The sequence below is a fragment of the Urtica dioica genome, chromosome 4 (genome assembly GCF_054948205.1).
Source record: "Urtica dioica subsp. dioica isolate 48M chromosome 4, U.dioica_male_clone48M_v1_H2, whole genome shotgun sequence".
Classification (NCBI taxonomy): domain Eukaryota; kingdom Viridiplantae; phylum Streptophyta; class Magnoliopsida; order Rosales; family Urticaceae; genus Urtica; species Urtica dioica.
The window spans coordinates 20,427,673-20,453,062 of NC_142759.1; the positions used below are offsets into that span (position 1 = coordinate 20,427,673).

Sequence of the window (25,390 nt, forward strand, 5' to 3'; positions counted from 1 at the left end):
GATCCCGAAGTGGATTTCCTGGAATCCTTATCCGCTTGAAAATCGGAGTCGGTATATCCCGTCATAGTCAGGTCAGTACCTGAGTATGTAAGCATCAAGTTCCTAGTTCTTCGAAGATACTTAAGAACATGCTTAACAGCAATCCAGTGCTCGGGTCCAGGGTTGGATTGGAAACGGCTAACTACGCCAACGGCGAAACAGATGTCAGGTCTAGTGCAAAGCATAGCATACATAAGGCTTCCTACGGCAGAGGCGTAAGGAATTTTCCTCATGTCTTCAATCTCTTGTGCAGTCTTGGGAGACTGGTCCTTAGAGAGTGAAACTCCATGCCTAAAGGGTGTTTGACCCCTCTTGCAGTCTTGCATCGAGAAGCGATCCATCACCTTATCAATATAAGATGCTTGAGAGAGCGACAGGGTCCGGTTTTTCCTATCTCGAAAGACTTGGATCCCCAGAATGTTCAAAGCCGAAGCTCTTTACAGTTCCATCGAATCTAATATTCCATGACCTAGATGCTTGCTTTAGTCCATAAATGGATTTAAGCAACTCAAAAACCTTGGTCTCTTGACCTTTATCCACGAAACCGTCTGGTTGAGCCATGTAAATGCGCTCGTCAAGATTGCCATTCAGAAAGGCTGTCTTGACATCCATTTGCCAGATCTCATAGTCGAGAGCTGCAGCTATGGATAGGAGTATGCGGATGGATTTAAGCATCGCGACTGGCGAGAAGGTTTCTTCATAGTCAATCCCTTCTTGTTGGGTATAACCCTTCGCCATAAGTCGTGCTTTGAACGTCTCAACGTTCCCATCAGGACCCCTTTTCTTCTTGTATATCCACTTACACCCTACGGGTTTAATCCCTTCAGGAAGGTCTACAAGTTTCCAGACTTTGTTGACATACATCGAGTGCATCTCAACTTTCATGGCGTCAAGCCAAAGGTTTGATTCAGAACAAGCCATTGCTTGGCTATAGGAAACAGGGTCATCCATGTCGGAGACGGCTACAAGAGAGTCTCCATAAGACATGTACCTGTCAGGCTTTTGAGTAGCCCTCCCACTACGTCGAAGTACTACTTGACGAGATTCTGATGAGTTAGGTTGTGTTTCAGTTGGGGTAAGAACAGTTCTTACAGACGAGGTAGAAGCTTCCTCACCCAACTTTTCTTCAAGCACAATTTTGCTTCTAGGTTTTGCATCCTTCATAAAGTCCTCCTCAAGGAAACGAGCATTCGTGCTAACGAAAGTCTTATCGTCCTCGGGACTATAGAAAGTAAAACCTTTGGTTTCCTTCGGATATCCTACAAACAGGCACAATTCTGACCTACTAGCCAACTTGCTAGTCTTTTGCCTCAGCACGTGTGCAGGGCAACCCCAAATTCGGATGCGGCCAAGATTCACTTTACGGTCAGTCCATCGTTCATAAGGAGTACCAGGAACCGTCTTGGACGGAACTTGGTTCAGAATGTAGGCGGCTGTTTCGAGGGCATATCCCCAAAAGGAAAGCGGGAGTGATGAGTAACTCATCATTGATCTAACCATCTCCATAAGAGTTCGGTTCCTTCTCTCTGACACTCCGTTTTGTTGAGGTGTGCCAGGTGCGGTTAGCTGAGAAGCGATACCTTCTTCTTTAAGAAAGTCATCGAACTCTCCAGACATATACTCACCACCTCGATCAGATCGAAGGGTTTTGATCACTTTGCCAGTTTGCTTTTCCACTAAAGCCCTAAAGACCTTAAATACGTTAAAGGTCTCGGATTTGTGTTTAAGCAAATAGACAAACCCATATCTTGAGTAATCATCAGTGAAGGTAACGAAGTATTCGTATCCTCCACGTGCCTGTTGGTTGAGCGGACCACATACATCAGAATGTATTAGTTCCAGCAACTCAGTGGCTCTTCGACCCTTATCGGAGAAAGGGCGCTTAGTCATTTTTCCTTCTATGCAGGATTCACAAGTAGGTAGTGAACCTATTGCAGAGGCTTGGAGTGGACCATCCCTCACAAGTCTCTTAATCCTATCTAGACTGATATGACCAAGTCTTAAGTGTCAGAGGTATGTTGATTTTGTTAGATCGGAGGATTCAGAAAGTTTGATCCTCTTTGGCTCCCTAATTAGATCGTTATCTATTTCGGTGTCTAAGAGAGAAGGTTGAGTGGGATAGATGTAAAAAAGACCATTCTTCATACATGCATCAGTGACGAAAGAATTAGAAAAAGAAATACGAATTCCATTCTTTATAAACTTTAAATAATAATCTTGCTCGAAAAGTTGAGCAACAGATACTAGGTTTTTCCCAAAGGAAGGAACATAATAAACATTATTCAAATTTAAAGTTTGATCTTCAAAAGATAGCGTCACGGATCCCACAGCCTTCGCAGACACCACGCTCTCATCACCCCATTTGAAACAGAACTCGCCTTCCTCTAAGCTTTTGGTTTTCTTGAAACCATTCAAGGAACAACAAATATGGTTAGTAGCAGCGGAGTCAATAATCCACGATGATACATTATCAGCTACTAAGCATGCTTCGGTAACTAGTACAATACTATGTTCCTTTGCTTTGAGATAGGCGGGACAGTTCTTTTTATCGGCCTTGTAAGGTCTCTTCACAGTTCCAGAGGCGGAGGCTTTTTGCTCAGTAGCATGTGCCTCTCCTTGATTCCTCTTTCTCTTAGTGAGACTTACAGCAGTGTGAAGTTCCTCCATAAGCTTGGTAACAGTGTACTCTAGCTTGTTAATGGAGCAGTTCATCTTAGAGGTATCAAGAGATGCGGGGAGAGTTTCTAAGATCATATCTATGAAATTCTTCCCATCATTCTCAGATCCTAGGATTTCCATCTTATTTAGAAAACTAATGATCAGTATCATAAAGTCTCTAATAGGAGTCCTAGCCTTCATATGACAGTTCATAAACTGTCGGACTGCTTGTTGCCTTGCTTGACGCCTTTGCCCTCCAAACATCTCAAGGAGATTGTAGAGCATGTCAGCGGCAGTCTCGAAGTCACGATGTTGCTCTTTCAGCATATTGTTCATAGATGCCAAGATATAGCACCTCACAATCTCATCGGATCGAAGCCAGGCCGCTAAGGCGTCATTGTCCTCTTGAGTTGAATCATTCGTCAGAGGAGGACACGGGGTGGTGAGTACCCATTTGTGCTTGTTAACGGTAGGTATTATGTCGAGGTTACGTTTCGAATCTACGTAGTTTTCGTTTTCGAGTTTGATCGAGGAAAGAAAGATAGAGAGATGGTTGAGAGACATATTGCCTATATAAGTTGAAACAAGTTTATGATTAGTCTTTGGTTTAGGATTTAAGTTTCATTAAGACTTTTGTAAAACTCAAAGGTGTTATAAACCAAACGATAATTTACTCCCTCAAGAGAAGGCCGCAAAAAATCTCCATTTATAAGTAAATGACACATCATTAATGCTAAGCCAAGATGTCAATACATCTATTTTGACTAGCCACCTTGTAAATTGGTTTGATCACTCACATCCTTTCGCAGAGCCTTATGGAAGGATACTAGGGATTGAGCCTAAGTGTGCAACCAACCACTTAGTCCAAAAGATCAGCTTTGAAAAACAATCCCCCAAGGGGAGGCCTTGCCATCATTGCATCACTCTCGGACGTAGCTCATTGAGCAATGATCGAAGCAATAACGCCTTGGAGTACTCACATTTAAGTGAGGGTCGCAAGAGCGGCTCTTAGTCCCACGTTATTGCATCTTTCACTAGTGTTGGGGATCGCGGGTTACAAACAACGAATATAACCCTCCCACTTAGTTTTTGGAGTTGGTTCATCGACTCTTATAAGTTCGGAAACAAATTTCCTAGTTAGAGAGCGACAGAGCGGACAACTAGAAGAGAATCCTAGATCGACATGTTCAGAGCAGTATTAGTGCATAAAGGCACAAGGGACATACTCAATCTTTTCCTATTTTCTATTTCGGGAAAGTGCGTGAGGGAAGTGTGAACTTCAACTCACTCGAACACTTGAAAGTTTGAGATTACACATCTTTTTATTTTTCGGCTTGTCTACAAGGAGACCTCCCACTCAAAATTTCAAGAGCATATAGATTTTGAACATATGTGATATAGATATAGTTTTGAAAACATTTTGAAAACTTATTTGATTTGGATGACAAAATATTTTCAAGTTTGAAAGTGAAAACGGTTTTTCAAAATTCAAACTAGTTTTGTAAAAATTCAATTTCAATTAAACTTTCAAAAATCAAAACATTTTAATCTTACACATCATGTTTATAATCATATGAAAAACATTTTTGCTCAAGAAAGTTTTCTCATTAGAGTTCTATAACTCATGGTAGTGGGGTTTGAAAATCCGGATTTCTAAAAAACTGGAGTTTCAGACAGCCGCGCACCTCGGAGTAAAATCGCCATAACTAGCGGCTCCGATGTCCTTTTGAGCCGAAACCGGTGGCATTGGACAGAGGACAGACAGAGCTTTAATTTGATTCAAGAATCATTAAATTTCGATTTCTGAGCAGAGAGTTATGCCGCTTTTAATGCGGGTTTACATTCCAGCTCGAAGAAAAAGAAATAAATTAAAGCTTTGTCCTTTTAGGTGCGAAAAAGAATCGAGTGTAACGGAACGTTTTAAGATATTGTTTAAAGCTTTTATTTGTGTTTTATTAGCAGGGTAATAACATAGAATAAAAGAAATAACAACATGCATAAAACGATTTCAAGTAAATAAACGAAACTAGCAAGAAAATAAAACTAGTCACAAAATTTACTCGAAAAATCTCAAACCTTTAAAACACGTTTTTCAATATAAAAAATTAAAAACTTTTAGAACTGATTCTAATGTGTTTTAACATCATCCCAAACTCATAGAAAAACAACATGGTTTTTAATTTAAAGGCATGAGCAATAAATTAAAAAAAATCTAAGATTACAATTCTAACTTGTCACAAAATTAGTAAACTTTCGAAAACGATTTTCAAGCTCATAATTTAAAAACATGCACATGCATTCCTTTGACCATAGCTCTGATACCATTTGTTGGAATCGATCTAGGGTTTAAGAAAAACTTTAACGCTTCGTTAAGCGGCGGAATTTTAAAAATTTTCTTTTTAAGTAAAACTAGTTTTTACTAACCTAGACAAGAGCATGTACATGTAAATAAAACTAATATGAGCTATTAAAGTTACTAACGTTTCTTGAAGCTTGAACCTTGTAGAAGCTTTTGGAAAGTTGCAACGCTCGTCTCCCCTCGCAGCACGTCTCTCTTTCTTTCCTCGGCACCTCGAGCAACCACGAAAGTTTCTATCACTAAATCACTCGAAAAGAAGGAATCAGTGAGTGGGCACTTTTAAACACTACGACTTAAGAACGAGTCTCGAAGTCGCAGAGCTAAACACTAGGTCGAGTGAGGACCTAGGTGCCAAGACAAGAAAACTCGAAAATATAAACTAGAGAGAGAGAGAGGAAGGGGCAGCCAAGTCTAGAGAGAGAAGCTCTCAATCTCTAAAACTTTGCATGAATGAAAAGTGAGGAATGAGGCTCCTATTTATAGGAGAGGTCTCACCTTCAAGAAGGTAGTTTCCTCTTCTATAGAATATCACATATTCATGAGCAAAATAACCCTTATTTCTCATTCCTTTTGGGCGCCCAAGGCAGCCTTCTAGAAGGCTAGGATTTGTTTCCTTTTTTGTTCCTTGGTTTGCCTATTACTCTCTTGGCCGATTCCCTTGTGCATCTAATATGCAAATTTGTTTCCTCTTTTTCTTTTGGCAAGTATCTAAATACATTTATGCACAAAATAATTTCCCTTTCTCTTTGGGTAGTGTTGGGCGCCTATGGCTTCTAGAAAAGGCTTCTAGAATTTTCTTCACTTGTTCATGACAACATAAGAAAAAGCCCATTTAGAATTTTCAATAAAATTCTTATGAAATGAAATTAATTCACAAGGCCCAATGATCAAGTCATGGCCGAGTGAAACATGTCATAAAATGACCTTGTCAAAAATTTATTGACATTCATTTCATCGTTTGTCTCAAAAGACAAAAATACCCTTTTCACTATTTTCGTTCTTGTTTTGACTTAGCTTCCAGTTTAACTATTCCTATCGATGTGATTCGTGACAGTGACCTCATGGACCCAAATGAACAAAGCTTTAGCTAAACACTTGGACTCAAAAGTTCACAAACCTTTTCCAAGTTTAGCTTAATGCCAGCTGACTCCACTAAAGAGCTGACACTGAAAATCTCTCGGTTCAAATGAATTTGTTTTCTACTCAAGAATTCGACCTAATTATAATGAGCGGATCCACTGAATATTATCTATGTTTACCCTTCATGAATGTCATCAGCTAGTCGGGATTTACTAAATTACCATTTTACCCTTCTAGCTGTTATTTCCTCAACTCCTTTGTCGCTTGTGAATAAGTTAGAAACAATGTATTGACGAGGAGCTAACAAGTCACATTGTTTCATCCAAAAGAGTCAAGACTCAATTTGGACACTGGCCAGTTCATTTATTCACACTCCAAGGAACAAAGCATGAGGTGACATACATTGCATTTCAGCAATCTTGTACATGAATTCCATATCTATGAGAACTTCACAAAGTTACTCATGACAGACTCACAACTTAGTACTTCACCAATAGGCCTTGTTCGGAATCACATAGTGAGTCCGAACTTTGACTTTCTCAAATGAGAATACTAAGGTGTGAAATGGCATGTCTCATTTCAGGATTAAGGTAAGCATGATGCAATTCATACATAGTGACTTCGAGACATAAGAGGTTAAATGGTTTGTTCTTATCTTGTCTCTAGAAGTGCACTGGTCAATTCAGTACCTTCGGAAGATACCTAGAAGAACTATAGAGTTCCTAACTCTCAATGCCTCATAACCAGACATCATAGATTCTTCTAACAATCATACTGAGGTCAATAGTCCTTTGACCCTAAGATTGCGAATATATCGTTTTAAGCAAACTACGAAGAGGTTAAATGGTTTGTTCTTATCTTGTCTCTAGAAGTGCACTGGTCAATTCAGTACCTTCGGAAGATACCTAGAAGAACTATAGGTTGTGTTTGGTAGTTAACTCAAATTGTTTTTTGTTTTCTGTTTTCTAATTTTTGTAGTTGTACTGAAAAACTGTTTTGTAGTTGTTTTCAAAAAACTGTTTGGTACAGTTTTCATTTTTGTTTTTGAGAAATTGAAAAAACTGGAAAAACTGTTTGGTACACTTTTCATTTTTTTTTTAAATGAAAAAATGAAAACTGGAGATAAATCTGATTACTTGCATTAGAAAAAAAAATTGATATTGCCAATAAAATAGTAAGTTAGACAAAGTTTAATGACTGTAGATAAATCTCCATGCGAATAATTTAAGAAAATAACTTAATTCTAATTTTTTAAATAAACATAATGTCATTATATTATACTCATGAGTGTAAAAAAAGTGACAATTTAAGGCTAGTTTGTCAAAAAAAGATGACCCACGTAAGATCAATTTGTGAAGCTTTTGAGCATATAAAATTTAAATTCACCAGCTTTTGACCCACATACACATCCACCTTCTTCTCTAAACAATCATTCAAGTACAACAACATAGTTGAATGATTAATGAATTACAGCAACAAACAATCACCACCAAATACTGAAGAAAATGAGTATGAATAGAATAATTTATGAATTACCTTAGACAAACATAGTATGAATAAAGGCAGAGAAAACAAACAACAATGAGAAACAACGATTTGTCTCTTCACGAAACCAGCAATGACACTCCCAGAGTCACAAGCGTGTTCTTCAATTTGCTCAGCACCGGCTTCACCTAATCATCATAATCACAAAGCAAACACTTGACTTGATGATCCAAGCACTAAAATATCATCAACAATGAAAAAAAAAGATCACATTAGTAACTCACAGAGAACGATCCAAGGAGACGATCACGAGTCAATACTTCGGCGGTCTTAACCCACATCTGCCAATAAATTTGATTTGATTTAAAGTGAAATAGCCTAAATTGAAACTCTGCAAGGTTGAACAATTCTGGAGTACTTACTTACCTGGCCATCGTACCAACCTGTCTCTTCATCTGGAATTGAAACAATTCTAGGTTAATTTCGATCTCAATCATTACTATGGATATTCTCGGCAGCCAAACAGAGGAGAGTTAAAGAAAGACTGACACTCGACGGTGGCGCTGAGCAGCCGATTGCCGACGTAAGCCCAGCCGAGGTACACTCGGACGAGGACGATGGCGACGAAGATGACGCCGCTGGAACCACGGAGAGGAAGCGTCGGGAGAGATCGGGATCGGCGGAGGCGACGGGGAGCCCGATGACAACGGCGGTTTGGGGAGAAGAATTGGGGTTTCGAAGAATGGGGGAATCGGTTCCCGCGCCAATACAAATCGAGTTCAACAACCTCTCGTCGGCGGCGATCGAATCCGGCCGACTCGCCGCATTTCGTCTCGCGAGGGCTTCTCCGCGGCGGCGCCGGGCCCACTATCGCCGCTGCTTCCATGTCGCCGGAGAGATGTCGCGCGAGGACTTCTCCGCGGCGGCGCTGGGCCCACCATTGCCTCCTCCTCCAGATCCTCCGCGCTGTTCTTCTTCTTCTGCAACTCCATCGCCGCTGCTTCCATGTCGTCAGAGAGAGGTCGGGACTCGGCAGAGAGAAAGGGAAAATTAGAGTGAAAAATTCTGAAAACAGCTTTTTTTTGTTTTCAATTTCCTTTGCATATTTAAAAAACAACTTCAATAGTTTTTAGATTATATTTTGCAAAACTGGTACCAAACACGTTTTTTCTATTTTGTTTTCTATCTTCATGACTTGAAAAGTCAAAAAGTGTTTTCAAGATGCTTACCAAACACTACCATAGAGTTCCTAACTCTCAATGCCTCATAACCAGACATCATAGATTCTTCTAACAATCATACTGAGGTCAATAGTCCTTTGACCCTAAGATTGCGAATATATCGTTTTAAGCAAACTACGAAGAGTTTGTTCATGCAAATCTACATTTGTCTCTTCGTAAGTTGTTAAGTTTGTTTATTGACTAAAAGACTATGGTTTTATCATAAAGCTTCAGACAAGGAAGATTGAATGAACGTTTCAACTTTATTAATGAATGAATAAGCAATTACAAGCAAGAGTCTTCGTAAGACTATATGACATCAAATGTACATAAATAGACACTACTACTCTTCTTGTGGGCACCATTGACAATAATTACCATGAAGGCAAAGGGCTTGATAAGTATGCGAGGTAGGCTGCCTCGAATTTCATCCCGGACCTTCGAAAGAAGTGGAAATATCACTTCCGTTAGTGTGCCTTCCATTGTTTAACGGAAGTGGCACTTTCGTTAGACAATTTTTTACCTTCCGGAGATTAACGGAAGTGGTATTTCCGTTAGACAATTTTTTTGGTTTAATGGAAGAGGTAATTTTCGATTTTTAATTAAAAATAATAATTAATAAGAGACAAATAATACGAGCCATTAGATGTATAATTATTAACGGTTCATAATTTTTTTAAGAATTAATTACTAGAATGCCCCCTGAACTGTGACTCGAGTCCATAATTGCCCCCTCATAAAGAAAAGTGATCGTCTGTTTACCTTTCATTCTTATTTTGTGTCGAAAATAGTCCTTCCGTCTACTTTTTTGTCATTCTGTTATGTTTTGAGGGTAATATAGTAAATGTATAGATTTCATTTCTTTATTTTATTTTCATTACGTGCTGAGACACATCGCCAGGATCAGCGCCGCCAGGTTGGCGAGGTCCGAGCCCGCCTTGGGCCACGAGGTGGTTCACTACCTCCTCGACTTCGACGCGCACCTCTTCAGCATGAGGCGGAGCAAGTCCAGCTGCTCACGGGGATGACCACCTGTTCACGGCCCCCGATCATAACCGACCAGGTGAACAAGTTTCTCTCAGGCATTCCATCAAACACCTTGCGTGCATCGCCGAGACACCCACACTTCGCCAACACGCTGACCAGCTTGGTCTCTACAACACTCAGCCGACCGTGGAATCTGCGACCCATCTCGACGCAGTTCAAGTCCGCGCAAGACTGACCCAACTTCGTGTAGTTGTTAGAACTGACTTTGAGTCCACGCTCGCCAATGGATTCCAGCCAAAAAACATCACACAGCCAAAAACAATACTCACGGCCAAGACAAAAACTCACGGCCAAATTCATTCCAATAATCATCACAAACAAGCTCAAACAATCATCCAAAGCCAACAATTTCTCGAAAGTTCTCATTGAAATAAAAATCCCCAAATTTTCATGAATAAACCCTAGATTCATAAATTCATTTCAGGTTTGATTTCTTACCAAATTTTCCATGAATTCAGACTCCTCGGCACTCCTTCTTTGGTTCTCCGGCGCTCTTGCTCGGTCGGCGGCCGGTGTGAGCTCGCTGCGTTTTTCATCTCGGCCGAGGCGCGCGCATCCACAGAGAGCTGGACGAGGAGTTCGACGGGATGCCGTCTTCGAGGGAGGCGGAGACCGTGAGCTGGACGAGGAGAGCGAGGTACGACCGGCTCAGGGCTTTGGTGGGAAGAGCTAAGACTTTGCTCGCTGACGTGGCGGCGCAGGGGGAGAGAGCGGAGGCGCTCGTGAGCTGGCGGGCCACGGCAATCTTCGCCGTCTTCTGTCTGGTCGCTCGTGAGCTGGAGATAAGTTCATTAAGGACATTTTAGACATTACACCAAAAATAAGCTCACGTGGCAAAAAAAATCGAGCTAAAACATAACAGAATGACATAAAAGTAGACGGAAGGAGTATTTTCGACACAAAATAAGAATGAAAGGTAAACAGACGATCACTTTTCTTTATGAGGGAGCAATTATGGACTCGGGTCACAGTTCAGGGGGCATTCCAGTAATTAATTCTTTTTTTAATTAAAAAATACAAATACAAATGACTAATGGAAGTTAACAGAAGGAGTGCCCTCCGATAACCATGGCCGGCCCAAACTCACCGGGGACTCTAGGCGATTCAATATTTTGGGGCCCTATAATACTAATAAAAATTTAAATTTTTAGGGTAAAAAATGTAAATTTTTTAGAAAATGGACCAAAAGTGTAAATTTTTAGGATAAAAAATGTAAATTTTCTTAAAAATAAGAAAAAAGTGTAAAATAATTTTTTTGGGGGTTCAACCCAATTGGGGGCCCAAGGCACAAGCCTTGCCCGCCTTAGGTCAGGGATTGCCCTGCCGATAACCTTCTTCTACTTCAAAAATGCTATTGGAAGAGTTCATTCCGATACCGTTAGCTACATAAATGATACTTCTGTGAGGCACAAAAAAGCAAATGGGAGTGCTTCTTCCATTAAGTTACGTACCGTTAGTTCACCTTTAGCATTGATGTTCAAACACCTGCAAATCCTAAATCATCAGACTTAGGCACGAAGCCTGTACCAATTTAAGGTGGGCTATAGCCCATTTTCAAATTTTTTTTTGCCCATTTTTTTATTTTTTTTTATCCTCAAAATTTATAAATCAGCCCTCTAATTTGTTTTTTTTTTCAAATTAACCCCCTAATCTAGATTCTTGGCTTTCGTTCTTGATCAGACCCATTCCAACACTCGTGACTCGAGTGAAAAACTTCTTTTTGCTTCAGTTGCTACCGTAAATCTAGCTCGGAGAAAAGATACGTTGACTCACTACCTCACTCGACGTCCATTGTCACACGAGAACCAAACTTTTAAATGCATCCCGTCTCTCTTTAGATTAAGGCTCGGTCGCAAACACGAGTTGTCGATGTTACTCTCAGCCTAGGGTGGAGAAGAAAACCCTCGGTTAGAAAGGAAAAAGCTGGAGTGAGAAAGCAGCAAGGTTAGATAGGTTGTGAATTTTGTTTCTAACAAGGCTCTTAAAAAAATAGAGTAGTTTGGTATAAGATTTTAGTGGACGGTGGATACATAACATTAGAGGGCTAAACTGTTAAGCTTTATAGCTTTAACAGATCAACTAGAAATACACAAAACATTCAGGTTCAGGCTCGCAAATGAGAAAGAACAAAAAGTAGGCTAGGCGTGTCTCTATAGATTAGGGAGAGAGCGAGAGATAAAAAAGAAAGCTAATAAATTCGTCAATGGCGTTCTCGTCCAACCCATTGTCTCTGAGCGTTCCCGAGGCGGCGTTCGAGTCGTGGCTCCGCGACAGCGGCTACATCGACGTCCTCGACCAGCGAACCTCCGATCTCCATCGCCTCCGATCATCCCCTTCTCCGTCGTCGCCGTCGTCTTCGTCCTCCGTCGCCGCGTCGAAGACCGCCTCCGCCGCCGCCGCCACGATTACCGGCCGTTTCGTTACCTTTCTCTCTTTTCTGACTCTCAATCCCGTCGCCAAGCTCTCCGCCAACGACTTCTCCGCCGCCCAGACCCCGCCGTGGACTGCCGTGTTCCTCGGCTCTCTGGACTCGTACTCGTTCCCTTCTTCGCCGTCGCAAGCTCGGCTCAGGGTTCACGAGAATGTTAAGCGATATGCTCGTAATTACGCTACGCTCTTTATCATCGTCTTCGCTTCCACTCTGTAAGTTAGAGTAGTATTGACTCTCTTTCTCTCTATCGTATTTTGTGATTTTTCTGTGAATTTGCGTTTTTGTGTGGAACAAAATCAATAAATTTCTCTTGAGCATTTGAGGATATTTTTATAGGGTTAGGGGATTGGTAGTGATATTCGGAAAGTTTGATTTACAAAAGTCCTTTTCTTTTCTCGACGAGGAAGATAAACTAATTTTGGTTTTTTATTGAATTGCAAAGAAAAATCTTGGTGGAATTTGTTATATACATGCTTTTCAATAACTGAAAAAAAAAAAAATTGATCTCAGATTCTTGTTTTGGGAGTGAAATCTTATGTTCGAACTTCAAGAGCAATTAGAACAGTCACTAATTGTTCGTCTCATCCGGAGTGAAGTTCACTGAATATCTCTTTTCTGCTAGAACACACATTCATGCCTGTTTGTTTGGCTTTAATCTATATATCCTCTCTTATAACTACTTGGTTTATCTTTGTCTCTGCTGTGACTGTGATTGCAGGTACAAGATGCCAATGGCGCTCTTCGGATTAATAGCGTGCTTGGCTATATGGGATTTCTTCAAATTTTGCAGCGATAAATGGGGTTTGGACCAATACCCTTTTGCTCGAAAGTGTTTACTTTGTCTCGCCCAACTCGGTTCGTGTGTTTTTCTTTTCTCACTTTTTATATATTACGATACGACCGATGATTGACATGAATTGTCTGTTAATAGGGATGAGGGAGGGAAACATAAAAGTATCCCGATTGAAAACTGATATATTTTGTATCTCTCAAAAAAAAAAAAAGAGGCTAATTTAACTTATGAGTATTCTATATTAACACCGTACTTATCTACTAATTATCACAGTTCTCTAATATTACTTCCGTCTTAAGTTAGTGACTTTGGAGCTGTATTTTCAATAAGCATTTAATTTTGCTTTGCAGCCGGGATCGTGATTTTGATGATGTCGAATGTTCAAATGGCTCTCTTCTGCGCAGTCGCCGTTAGCTACGCAGGTAATATATATACCTTCACACACATATTCACTTGTACTATTTTACATCGGTTAAAATCGTTGTACTATTTTACAGTCACGGTCGTGCACGCGGCGTTTCGAAAGCTAGCTCCTACAAAGCAGCAGATTCGAGGGAAACGCAAGTAGGGGATTCAAAAGTCAACGTCAAAACAAAACCGGATTTTTATCTTCTATTTGAACCTCTCATGAGATTACCCTCGGCGCGGAATTGAAGCCTAACCCGGATTTTGATGAAGAAAGTTGACCTAGGGTTTAGTGTTGTAGTGAAAGGTTTAAGCTGTTTTGCTGATTTGGTTTGTGTCTTAGAACACCACATTGTGAATTTTTTTCTCTCGAAAGTATAGTTCAATGTGCATAGTGATTTATATTTGCTCATAGATCTTGCATTTAAGCCTACTTGTAATGTTCCTAATAGAGCAATGCTATACGGCCCGATTCACGATTCCAAACGATCCACTCACATGTTGACACGTGGCAGTTTGTTGGCACGTGTCAACACGTGAGTGGATCGTTTGGAATCGTGAATCGGGCCGAAAATCAATTCCCTTCCTAATATGCAATAGTTTTTGTTTCCCTTGACTTGGAGTGTCTTGTAGAGGGACAATGTGTAAATTCCTTGCCAGCTTTAATTCCAATCCAACACTGAAAGTCATGAAGCATATTCTAATTGAAATTATATTCTTCACCTGTCACGTCTCGAAATGTTGTGATATAATCCCAGTGAAATTTTTGCCATGCCATCATAAGTAAAGAGTTTACTTTATCCTCCAATATCCAAAAAAGTTGACATTTTCTTTAAAGGGTTTATTGAAGCTTTAATTTAAAGTTTGACCGGTCCAGCTTTGAAACCGGTTCGGTTCAGAGAAATTAAGAATTCTTCCGATAAATAATTAATAATAAATACATTGAAGGAAAATATACAGAGAGTTGCTTCCGATTGTTCCAAATACAAAAAAAAAAAAAAAAAAAAAAACCAACACTTTTCTCTTCGATCCCTTTTGAAGCTCCCAAAGCCTCTCTACACAACGAGGCTTAGAGAGAAAACGACGAAAGATCTGAGACTCTACTTCGATCCCGGAGTTCAAGGTTTGTGTGAAAATGGCTGACGCGGCGGGTCTGATGGAGGCTGCCGGAACCAGATTCAGTTCGTTGGAGCTGATCGGAAGAGGGTCATTTGGCGATGTGTACAAAGGGTATGTTTTTTCTTACTGTTATTGTTTAGCGTTGTACGAACTATCTGATTTTTGTTTTCATTTTCCTTTTTGTTAATTAAAGCAACCGTGTATGATTAATTTTTGGGGAAATTTTCAGCCGGAAAAGACGGTTAGGAATGTTGCTCTCGTTGCATATGGGCGATCTAAGTAGGCTTTTACAGTGGTTTGTGTTGGCTCTCAATGAAAGTTGTTAGGAATTTTAATGTGGGCGGAGCAATTTTCTTTAATAGGATCAACGTATATTCCTTCATAGCCTTTGAGATATGAGGCAGTTTATTTATGGAGAATAATACATAAGCGCAAGGTTTCTCGTGAGCTGTGGTCATTGAAGAATATAATTCAGTTATAGAAGTCATATACACTAGCGAGGTTATATATTTTTTTTAAGTATTGGAAATCTATTCATGTAATAGAAGGTGACATAGTCATAGGAGGAAAACATAAGCTAAAATTTCAGTCCACATTGAGCTACCTCTTCGTATTGTCTGTTTATAGATGTGTTTTCGCGTTTGCAGGTTTGACAAGGAGCTTAACAAAGAAGTTGCTATAAAAGTGATTGACTTGGAAGAATCGTAAGTATTGAGCCTTCTTTTGCTTGTTTTTAGGTATGGGTTGTTAATATTAGGTTAATAGAGGAATTTAACATAGTTAAATAGCGATTCCTAAGTTGTACCATACCCAAGCCTTTGTAGGAACAAAAGAAAAGGAAAAATGAGAACATTACTTCTACACGAATAAATCCTCAGGTAGTTTATAGTTGTAAAGCAAGGTCATTTTGGAGGTATATATTCTATCCACTCATTGAATATTAGAGTGCAGTTCTGTATTGTTTTTCATCTTCCCGAATGCGCACGTCCATTTCAGAGCTCAATGCTTATCTTGTTCTTTTTTGGTGTCAAAGGTCTTTGAGTCGATATTCTATTTTGAATTTGAATTTGTCACATTACCGCTTTCATTTTATTGCTTTCCGTATGAACTTATGGATAGATGTTCTTCACGTCTTCAACATATGTTATTATAAGAGAGCCTTCGTCTAATTCTAATGTTTACTTTGCCTATTTCAGAGAGGATGAGATTGAGGACATTCAGAAGGTACTACCTTGTATTCTTCGTCAACTGGTAACTTCTTTGTATGGAAACTGTATGATAGCCAGTTGTTAACTTCTCTGAATTCTGTGCCAGGAAATTTCTGTGTTGTCACAATGTCGATCTCCTTATATTACAGAGTATTATGGTTCCTATCTCAACCAGACCAAACTATGGATAATAATGGAATACATGGCCGGTGGTTCTGTTGCCGACTTAGTATGATACTTCTTATTTACTTCTTCTGTAGTGTGTTACTTTATATTACTGGCAGTTGTTATTCTATGGAAGTATTCTTTTTTCATGTCCTATGCTATGAAGCTGATTGAATATTTTCTTCCTTGCAGCTTCAAACCGGTCCACCTCTGGATGAAATGGCGATTGGTTGTATTCTCCGTGACTTGTTGCATGCTATTGAGTATTTGCACAATGAAGGGAAAATTCACAGAGATATCAAAGGTTTGTTCTTTGCTCTTTTTTTTTTTTATTTTTTTTATTTTTTATTTTTATGGGTGTGCGTATGTGTTAAAAATTCAGTATTAGTTCCTCTGGAAGAGCTGAATTAAAATATTTGATATCCTCTGAGCTTTGATTGCATGTTTCCTTGCCCCCAGTTGCTTACAGATTGAAGGTAACATTTGTTTGTCTATAATTCTTGCAGCGGCAAATATTTTATTGTCTGAGAATGGTGATGTCAAGGTACACCTTCATGTCCATCTAATTTCAAATTTGTATGAACCCTTTTAAGAGTATTATACACAGTGAAGATGCAGTCAAATATGTTCAGATATTGTGTCGTTACATCTTTGACTTGCAACAGGTTGCAGATTTTGGTGTTTCCGCACAATTAACGAGGACAATATCGAGGAGGAAGGTACCCTTTTTTTTTTTTTTTTTTTTTTTTTTTTTTTTTATGACACTTGTCAACTTTTGCTTTATATTGATGTTATGGCCTGCACATATATTGTTATACTGGCACGTTACAATATTTTATCTGGTGTATTTATCAAGTGTCGAATGTTGTGCATCAATGCCGATTTCTTAAGCTAGATTCTTAAGGTGGTATCAAACGTTCTCAAATGTGATGATTTATCGTATGGTTCAACATACTGGTTTCAAATTGTGGTCTATGGAGCTGTTTTTTCCATAAGTAATTTTGAAGTGCTTACATTAGATAATGTGATGGCTCATTATGTGTGTATATATTCATAATGAGAATGGCTCATTTGTCAAAATGCCAGACGTTCGTGGGAACACCATTCTGGATGGCACCAGAGGTCATTCAGAATTCAGAAGGATACAATGAAAAGGTATCTTCGGAATATGCTTTGATTTTGTTGCCAGTGCCTCAACTCAATTCCCTCTCCATCTCCACTGTCGACCTCGTGCTTGGCAGGCAGATATATGGTCTCTGGGAATCACTGCTATAGAGATGGCGAAAGGAGAACCACCACACGCTGATCTTCACCCTATGCGCGTTCTTTTTATTATTCCTCGAGAAAATCCACCTCAGGTATTTACACAAATTCATCTCACTTCCTATGATCTTGCGTTGAATTATTCATAATGACTACAGAATTTCTAACCAGTTGGGGATTCGTGTTTTGCAGTTGGATGAGCATTTTTCCCGCCCTATGAAAGAGTTTGTTTCACTTTGTTTGAAGAAGGTACCTACTGAGGTGAGATTCTATGTCCCAGAGTACCACACTGCCAACCGAATGTTTTTTGGTTGAAGATTGAAAGGGCATGCTTCTACTTTCTCAATAATTGGGTTCTCATTGAAGATGAAACGAAAAATGCTTTGTTTTCTGCGCTTGTGATATGGACATGTATATGGACTGTATTACAATCTGATTCCACCTTATTCCACTATAATTTCAGCGATCGAGTGCCAAGGAACTATTGAAACACCGTTTTATTAGGAATGCAAGGAAGAGTCAAAGACTTCTAGAAAGAATAAGGTGCTCTCATATGTCCTATGTTCATATTTTTATAAATTATTCTCTTGGACTGCATCTTCTAAATGGCGAAGGTATACGCTATAAAATATAAAGAAGCTAAAAAAAAATATGATATGATTTGAGAACCAGTGTCTCTTCATGAGCACATTATTGATTCCTCGTTCTATATCTACAGAGAGCGCCCTAAGTACCAAGTTAAAGACGATCCAGATGACTCAAGCAATGGTCCCAATGAGACATCCGATACTGTAAAGATTACCAAAAGTTTAGTGGATGAAACTATTCGAGCTAGGTGTGTTTACTGGTTTCTGTACTCACCGTATCATTGTGGGCTTTATAGTTAACTATTAGGCGTAAATAACACCGACTAATTGAAATCTGCAGCGACCAGGGTAAAACCTTGAAAAATGCTGGATGGGATTTTGGTACAACCGGGTCACAAACAACGGGTACAGTTAGAAATGTTGTAAAACCACCTCAGTTTAGAGAAAGAAAGCTAGATGCTCTTTATAGCCAGGCTAGCTCCGGAAGACTATCAGAAAGTAGAAACGCTCTGGGAGATTCTTTTGGTAAAGACGCTGGAGCACTTGAAACCAAAGATGATGATGTAAGCCTGTGTTAGACCCGGAAGGGTAAATTAGCTACTTATTTATTCAATTTCATATCTATTTATTTAGTTACATTTGTTAATACAATTCATTATATATTCTTTAGTGGAGAGATTGGTTCACCTCTCGACTTGTGAATTCAATTTATGAATAATATTAGTAAGTTGTGTGTGGAGCACCCCATGTTGTATCAGTCTGTCCATCCCGCTACCTTAAAAAACCTAAATTTACTTACACCATAAAGTAATATATCTGCTTCGCAAAATCAAATATAGTTATATGCCCTTGGTTTCACGTATATTAGCCACCTTATATTTAACATTGTTCGTAGTATTATCTTCAGAAAATAACAAGGCTTGAGCTAAGATTTTGTGTAATGCCACCACAACCTGGTTATTGAATTGCAAACACTACTCTTTTCAACAAATGAGGTATTATGTTTTCAGGATGATATGTATCTGAGTGGGACCGGAACTGTTGTGGTACGAACGCCAAAAGGGTCTGCTTCATCTACGCAGTTTCACCAAACGTCGATGGTGCGACTTTGATGCACTGAATACGATTTCCAATATTCTTTCGTGTTGCTCGCCTTTGTTGAATAAGCTGTATGTGTGTACTGTTCAGTCTGGAAGCACGTATGCGTCTTTTGAAGACGCTTCGCCAAGCGGAACTGTTGTCTTCCGCTCTCAGCACGATGACTCTGATTCCCCGCGAACTCCTAAATCCAGACTCGGGCTTCAAGACAGAAATTCTAGCGCCTCTTTTGAAGATAGCGCCGCAAACTTGGCTGAGGTACTTTTTCTTCTTTGCTTCGCTCATAGATTCAAGGGTGGCATATAGTAGTGATTGAAAAAATTATGCCCCCCCGTAAAAAGCATATCCCTGCATGCACAACGAATTTCAATTGCAGTTGATGAATTCAGTAATTGGTATACTTTCTAGTACACGAGGAAAATCTGCTAGTACATATTGTCTGTACTGCCTTGGGGATATCATTTTTCTTATGAAACTAAATCTGGAAAAATTAAAATTGTCTTCGAGGAAAAGAAGGAAGAGCTTTATTTTGGCCATTGGATTTTGAGCTGACAATATGTATAATGCAGGCAAAGGCAGCAATGCAAGGAGATCACAGGAAAAGTAATGCAAAGGAAAAGTCTGCCTTGACCAAGTTTAGCAATGAAGCCTTGGAAAACAGAAGAGACCACATTACTAATAGCTCCGATTCTTCTAGGTAATCACACCATCCATATATGGTGCTAGCCTCTGTTTAGACATCAAAGGGTAAAATAGTAATTTGACTATTCAATTATATCGTTGTATAATAAGTCATCAGAGTTATGATAAGATTTAGTTGAGTTGGTTATTTTATTTAGTTGTAGAGTAGTTTCATTGGACAGATTGCATCAACTCTCAAATTGTGAATCAAGTTAATTAGTAATAGTAATTTGTTCTGAGCTACCCCAGGGTCGTATCAGTATCCCAATGTCTAGTGCGTATTAATTTATCTATTCATTATAATTCGGACCATTTCCGACTTAAACAGAAGCTCCCACGGTTTTTTTGATGCACCCAAAGGAGTTCCAAGAACCCGGGAATCAAGTGACGAAGAAGAAAATGCAAGAGTAGTTTCGTCCTCTGTCCCATTATCAACCTTGATCATCCCATCTTTGAAAGAGGTAATTCATAAGCTTTATTTCTTTATTTTGACTTTTTTTTCTTCCCAATATTTAGATCATTTACATTGTCTGAACATCCGTCCGGTACAATTTAGGCCACCGGGGATGACTCAGAAGGTCCCATAGTGAGTGCAGTTGCGAATTGTCTCATCAACATGGAACGCCTAAAGCCAGGATCTTGTGAAGTTTTTATTAGCAGATTACTTAATGGGTTGGCAAGGTTCGGATAGCTCTTATACTAATGTCATATCACACATCAGTTAAAGCTTTATATTGTATATGTTCTCCAGAGTACTAATTTAGACATATCATATATCAGTTAGAGCTTTATATTGTATATGTTCTCGAGAGTACTAATGTAAAAAGAAAACGATATACCTCGCAGTTCGAAGGAACCGCAGTTGAAAGATCTGCACGATCTAGCGACTCACCTATTTGTGAAGGGTAAGATAGTTTCCGAAGAAGTCCAAACTGTGAACGCAGAAGCCGAGAACAAGAAAAAGCAGCAGAACAAAGAACTTCATTCGAATGCGAATTTGAGCTCGCTTGCAAGATTTTTGCTTTCAAGGTTGGTTTAACTTAAACACCACTTTATTAATTTTCATTTTGTTCTGCTTTTGGGTTATATAGGAAAAACATGTCTCCTCTTTTGAGGTATCTAGTTTGGTATGTCGATCAGTGTGAATAATGAAAGAAAATAAAATACAAATAGTGATAACCTTTATGATAGAAATTTTTGGAGCACGCATTGAGAAAAGTGGCTAACAAAATACTTGCAATTTTATAAACAACACAAGCTTGCAGATTTTCTTATAAACGAAATTATTTGCCCCTTTTTGTTTTTGTATAATTTAATTTAAGATAAAATAAATAAATGTGTTGCAGATGGCAAGGCCAAGTTTCAAGAGATTTGAACCCAACATAGAAGAAGAGCTTGACCACTCTTCACTTATATTTTGATATCCTATCCTCTAGCGTGATTCTCGTTTGGGATTTTTTTGTTTTATTTTTGGTCACCTGATTCAATGTACATAACATTGTAAGAAATTGTGTAGTCATTGCCTGTTTGATTGTTATATCATTATTATTAAAATTATTGTTACAATACACCCATCTTAGCACTTTTTTTGGTTTTAAGATGGCAGCATTGCTGTATAATTAGAGGGGATTTTTTATATAATAACATTCTTATTACTGTAATTGTACCAAAAAAAAAAAGAAGCTTACAAGCATATTATATATATATATATATATATATATATATATATATATATATATATATATATATAACACTAGAGAGGAGTTTGCAAACTTGAATTACTATTCTACCCTTGCTATTTAACAAATATGTATGTTTTCAAAAATGGTTTCTTTGTTCATTTCCTTATGGATTGGGATGATTGTTTATGAGAAATTTCATTAATTAGACTTAAAAATTAATTAAATATCAAGATTACATCTCAATTATTAAAATATCAAAAAAATGGACTTTTGGACAAAAAATGGACATATATGTCCCTTTGACCAATTTTTTAAAATTTTAACTCCCTGCATTTCTCTTCTCTCTCACCATCATACACTCTCTGTCACTCTCACGACCAAAAAAATTGATTCCTTTTATTGTACGACGTGATATGATACTGTACGACAAAATACGAGCTGATACAATGGTGTAAGATGGACAAACTTCAAATTCCGGCGGTGGTGGAGCCCAAAAATCCCGATATCTCAAAACAATGAAAAAGGTAATTTTTCATCGAATTTCATGTTAAATCTCACTGGAAATAGTTAGAATAGGTATTAGGACTTAGTATTTATCTGATTTGTGTTAATTTGAGTTTATTTGGATTTAGAAAGTTAGGGTTTGAAATTGGGGTTGAAATACGATGAACTTAATGTAACGTACGATGTCGTACGATTCTGTACGATGTGGTACGATGAAATTCATACAGTTGTACGATGTCATACGATACCATACGATGCTGTACGATGTTTTTAATTTTTTTTTATCGTACGATGTTGTACGATACCATACGATGCTCTATAATTTTGACTGATATTTTTTTAGGACACTTTGAAGTATATCTACAATGTGCCTATCCCGGGTTGTATCATGTACAGTGGGACCGGTATCTTGAAGATCATAAGAAGGAGATTTGATGATCTTGAGATAAAAGATCGAGTAGTCGGCACTCCATTCGAGGAGTTTTTTTTACTGAGAACGAACTCGATTTCTCTCCAGTGTTCGTACTCTTCTTCAGCGTAAAATCGAGGTAACGACACGCGAAGAGATTCAATTTGGAATAGGCAGTAAACGAGTGAGATTCGGACGCCTCGAATACTCTATTATCTGTGGGTTGAGTTACGAAGACGGTTCGTCTAAGAACGAACAAGACCAGCGCACGAGCGACAGGTTGAAAACTGAGCACCTAAATAGAGTTGCCGGTTGCAAGTTGAGTGCATTGGTAACGACGTTCAACATATGTCAGGGTCTGGACGATGCATTCAAGTCGGTCTCTGTCTGTTTGTGTTGGGCTATCTACTTGGGCAGGCGGTCAACAAAGTGATCGAAGAAAGGTGGCAGAAATTTATGTACATCGTTAAAGACCTGCCGTTCTTCTTTAAGATGCCGTGGGGAAATATCAGTTGTTCGGAGACATATTCCAGCCTCTCGGTGAACTTGAAGCACTATCACGAGGCGTTGCAGAAGAAGTTGAAGGAAAAGCTGGACGTGGCTCAAAAAGAGGCGAAGTTCATGTTGACGTGTCATTTGCAAACCCTTCATTACCGGGCATACAATGCTATCCCAGAAGTCGAGATGAGATTCGGTTCAAGACACGGTATTCGAGTGCCCAGGATGCATTCATGGTCCAGCAACGTTTTCATCACGGGCAAAGACTTCGAGGCCGTGTTTAATAAAAAAAAAAGTAACTTCTTTTCTTTTAATTTGAACAAAGTTTATGTCACTAACTTTGGAATATGAATAATTTTTTTTGGTTTTGTAAGTGGGCGTTTTTCAGATGCCGAGACCAAAGGCAGCAGAGAAAAAGAGTTTTTCACTCTGCTCGAGATGCATACAAGCAAATGTCTATATCCGATAGACGTCGAGGGAGAAGAAGCGACTGTCGGGAGGAAGCCGATGTCCTCGAAGAACATGTGTCAGACACTCCACATCTTTGTCATCCCAGTCCGGGTGCTCGCCCTGCACCTTTTCCTCGGCCACTTGTCACCATCTCGCACAAAGTAGGTTAACGTCGCAGGATTCTTTTGCTACAACATGTATAGCCAAGCCGGTAACTTCTTATAGGATTGTTCCGGTGTACCCCGCACGTACCTAAGAGCTTTCTCTTTGGATATCCAAGTTTTCAGATACGATATGTTCACATTCCATCTTGTCTTGACTTCTTCCCTGACATTATGCGCCGAATACTCCGCTAAAGAGCTAATGGAGTACTTATCTTTAAACGACACACGAACATGAGTGTTTACTCTCGTACGACGTAATCTCCCACATATCAGACCACTACACGACACCCCTCAGCCTCCATGCGCATTTATCATCTTTGCATAGAACTTACCATCTCTTTTTCGAATAAGTTTTCACTCTAAATTTGAAATTATGTTTCAAAGCGTACAAGTGGATACGTTTCTTCAATTCTTGCTGCTCTCAAACTATTGCCCAATGTATATTTCTTCTGAGCTACTTGTTACTTTCAATGGTTAGTTAAACAATTATTAACTTAACATACTTCACATGAAAATTTATATCCACTTGAGATCTATATTACCTGTAGAAGAATGACTTGGATAATGACTCGATTCTTCCTTCACAACATCATCGCCTGTGAACTCGGGCGCTTTCCATGAATAATGCACGATTGGTGATCCGATTATCGGAGGCTCACGCGACGGTTGACAGTTACCCGAGAAGGAAGAACACTTATGGATGTTCACCAATGCAGTTACACATGCTTTCGCAGTTTCGAAAGAGATAACGTACACAGAGTTAATGTATTTGATATACCAGAAGATCGATGTAGACAGATTCACGTCATACTTAAAACTCGAAGTCACATACGCAATTAGTACGATTCTTATGGCTCCTGCTATTTTGAAGGACGATGGTGACGTTTCGTATTATATGAAGCGCATAAATCGTAAGAGATTTTTACTTTGTGTAAGTTTGGTAACGAAATAGATCATGGCGCCAATTGCGTATCGAGGAGTATGTAAATGGAAAGATGTGGTAGTTGGAGAGGTGTCTCGCAATGAACCGAAGAAGAGACAGAATACTCTTATTATCGAGCACCGACAAAATGATCCTATAATCGAAAACGAACACAATGGCTGTGATGATGACTAGTATAACGTGTACAAGGGTGCCAAAGACGAAGTGTACAGGCGTGATAGAGATGATTACCACAACAGTGACGCATGTGATCAACACAATAGTGACGAAGGTGATGAACGCAATAGTGGCAAAGGTGATGAAGACAATAATGACGGCGATGATAGAGATAACAATGTTAGAGGTGAAGAATTTGAAGAATTCGCTAATACGAAAGAATATGATGACTTTGTGAAAACTTTTACAGTACAACATCATACCATATCGTACATCACCACACATCATCGTACAACAATGCATCGTACAGAATTGTACAACATCGTACGAATAAAGAATTTCGTTAAATTTTATTGTACAAAAAAGTTAAATCTCATCCTATTATATCGTATACCATCATACAAAAAAGTTAAAACCCAGATTTTTGGCTATGTACTTCAGATCTGATCGGTATTTATCCCTACATTCTATCATATTCAATTAAAAGTTATTTATAATGACTAAGTAAATATTCTTACCCATGATTTCACGAAATCTACTTAAGTAGAGAGGATTTGAGAGATAGAGAGAAGATTGAAGAGTTAAAATGAAATAATTTTTTTAGAGTGGGAGAGGTTTATATGAACAGAATGACATTCTGTTTTTGGTCCAAAAGTCCATATTTGGATATTTTTAAAAATTAGGATCTTAATATTTAATCAAGTTTTAGGTCTAATTAATGAAATTTCTCTTGTTTATTGTACTCTCTCTCTCACATATATACATGTGTACATGTAAATCCATGTGGCTGTATACGTCAGCTTATAAACTCATCCAAGCAAAATAAAAAATAAAGTAAAAAGGCATTGGCCACAAATTAACACACCAACTTTTGTATTGGTGTTTAATTTTTTTTTTGAAAATATCAATAGTATCCCTTCAGTTTAATCGAAATGCGCGATTTATA

At 38.8% G+C, this 25,390-nt stretch overlaps 3 protein-coding genes across 3 annotated transcripts; 2 read left to right on the top strand and 1 right to left on the bottom strand.

Moving 5' to 3' along the window:
• Nucleotides 1-7,451: 7,451 nt before the first annotated feature.
• On the bottom strand, nucleotides 7,452-8,770 carry LOC149401122 (protein CONSERVED IN THE GREEN LINEAGE AND DIATOMS 27, chloroplastic-like). The gene is made up of 4 exons (XM_089612812.1): nucleotides 8,171-8,770; nucleotides 8,048-8,076; nucleotides 7,906-7,962; nucleotides 7,452-7,809 (listed from the first exon to the last, which is right to left on the bottom strand). The coding sequence occupies exons 1-4, from the start codon at nucleotides 8,505-8,507 to the stop codon at nucleotides 7,741-7,743; spliced, it is 492 nt and encodes a 163-aa protein (XP_089468938.1). The 5' UTR covers nucleotides 8,508-8,770; the 3' UTR covers nucleotides 7,452-7,740.
• A 3,191-nt stretch (nucleotides 8,771-11,961) lies between these two features.
• On the top strand, nucleotides 11,962-14,239 carry PRA1.H (prenylated RAB acceptor 1.H). The gene is made up of 4 exons (XM_089611106.1): nucleotides 11,962-12,531; nucleotides 13,038-13,174; nucleotides 13,463-13,534; nucleotides 13,610-14,239. Exons 1-4 carry the CDS (start codon nucleotides 12,092-12,094, stop codon nucleotides 13,678-13,680), a joined length of 720 nt encoding a protein of 239 aa, XP_089467232.1. The 5' UTR covers nucleotides 11,962-12,091; the 3' UTR covers nucleotides 13,681-14,239.
• Nucleotides 14,240-14,475: 236 nt separating this feature from the next.
• On the top strand, nucleotides 14,476-21,299 carry LOC149401124 (uncharacterized). Its single transcript, XM_089612355.1, has 20 exons — nucleotides 14,476-14,747; nucleotides 15,284-15,340; nucleotides 15,833-15,860; nucleotides 15,951-16,073; nucleotides 16,202-16,313; nucleotides 16,516-16,553; nucleotides 16,675-16,728; nucleotides 17,096-17,164; nucleotides 17,251-17,367; nucleotides 17,465-17,533; nucleotides 17,736-17,815; nucleotides 17,991-18,107; nucleotides 18,200-18,422; nucleotides 18,870-18,959; nucleotides 19,048-19,215; nucleotides 19,527-19,654; nucleotides 19,967-20,099; nucleotides 20,195-20,319; nucleotides 20,485-20,667; nucleotides 20,985-21,299. Exons 1-20 carry the CDS (start codon nucleotides 14,653-14,655, stop codon nucleotides 21,022-21,024), a joined length of 2,049 nt encoding a protein of 682 aa, XP_089468481.1. The 5' UTR covers nucleotides 14,476-14,652; the 3' UTR covers nucleotides 21,025-21,299.
• The last annotated feature ends 4,091 nt before the right edge of the window (nucleotides 21,300-25,390 follow it).

What these genes read in the sequence shown, in the direction of transcription:
- LOC149401122 (XM_089612812.1), bottom strand. Translation starts at nt 8,507, where the DNA reads ATGGAAGCAGCGGCGATAGTGGGCCCGGCGCCGCCGCGGAGAAGCCCT. An exon ending in CAGGTTGGTACGATGGCCAG is followed by an intron (nt 7,963 to 8,047) that starts GTAAGTAAGTAC and finishes ATTTATTGGCAG; the next exon opens with ATGTGGGTTAAGACCGCCGA. An exon ending in GTCTCCTTGGATCGTTCTCT is followed by an intron (nt 7,810 to 7,905) that starts GTGAGTTACTAA and finishes TATGATGATTAG; the next exon opens with GTGAAGCCGGTGCTGAGCAA.
- PRA1.H (XM_089611106.1), top strand. Translation starts at nt 12,092, where the DNA reads ATGGCGTTCTCGTCCAACCCATTGTCTCTGAGCGTTCCCGAGGCGGCG. An exon ending in ATCGTCTTCGCTTCCACTCT is followed by an intron (nt 12,532 to 13,037) that starts GTAAGTTAGAGT and finishes CTGTGATTGCAG; the next exon opens with GTACAAGATGCCAATGGCGC. An exon ending in AGTCGCCGTTAGCTACGCAG is followed by an intron (nt 13,535 to 13,609) that starts GTAATATATATA and finishes ACTATTTTACAG; the next exon opens with TCACGGTCGTGCACGCGGCG.
- LOC149401124 (XM_089612355.1), top strand. Translation starts at nt 14,653, where the DNA reads ATGGCTGACGCGGCGGGTCTGATGGAGGCTGCCGGAACCAGATTCAGT. An exon ending in GGACAATATCGAGGAGGAAG is followed by an intron (nt 16,729 to 17,095) that starts GTACCCTTTTTT and finishes TCAAAATGCCAG; the next exon opens with ACGTTCGTGGGAACACCATT. An exon ending in GATGAAACTATTCGAGCTAG is followed by an intron (nt 18,108 to 18,199) that starts GTGTGTTTACTG and finishes TGAAATCTGCAG; the next exon opens with CGACCAGGGTAAAACCTTGA.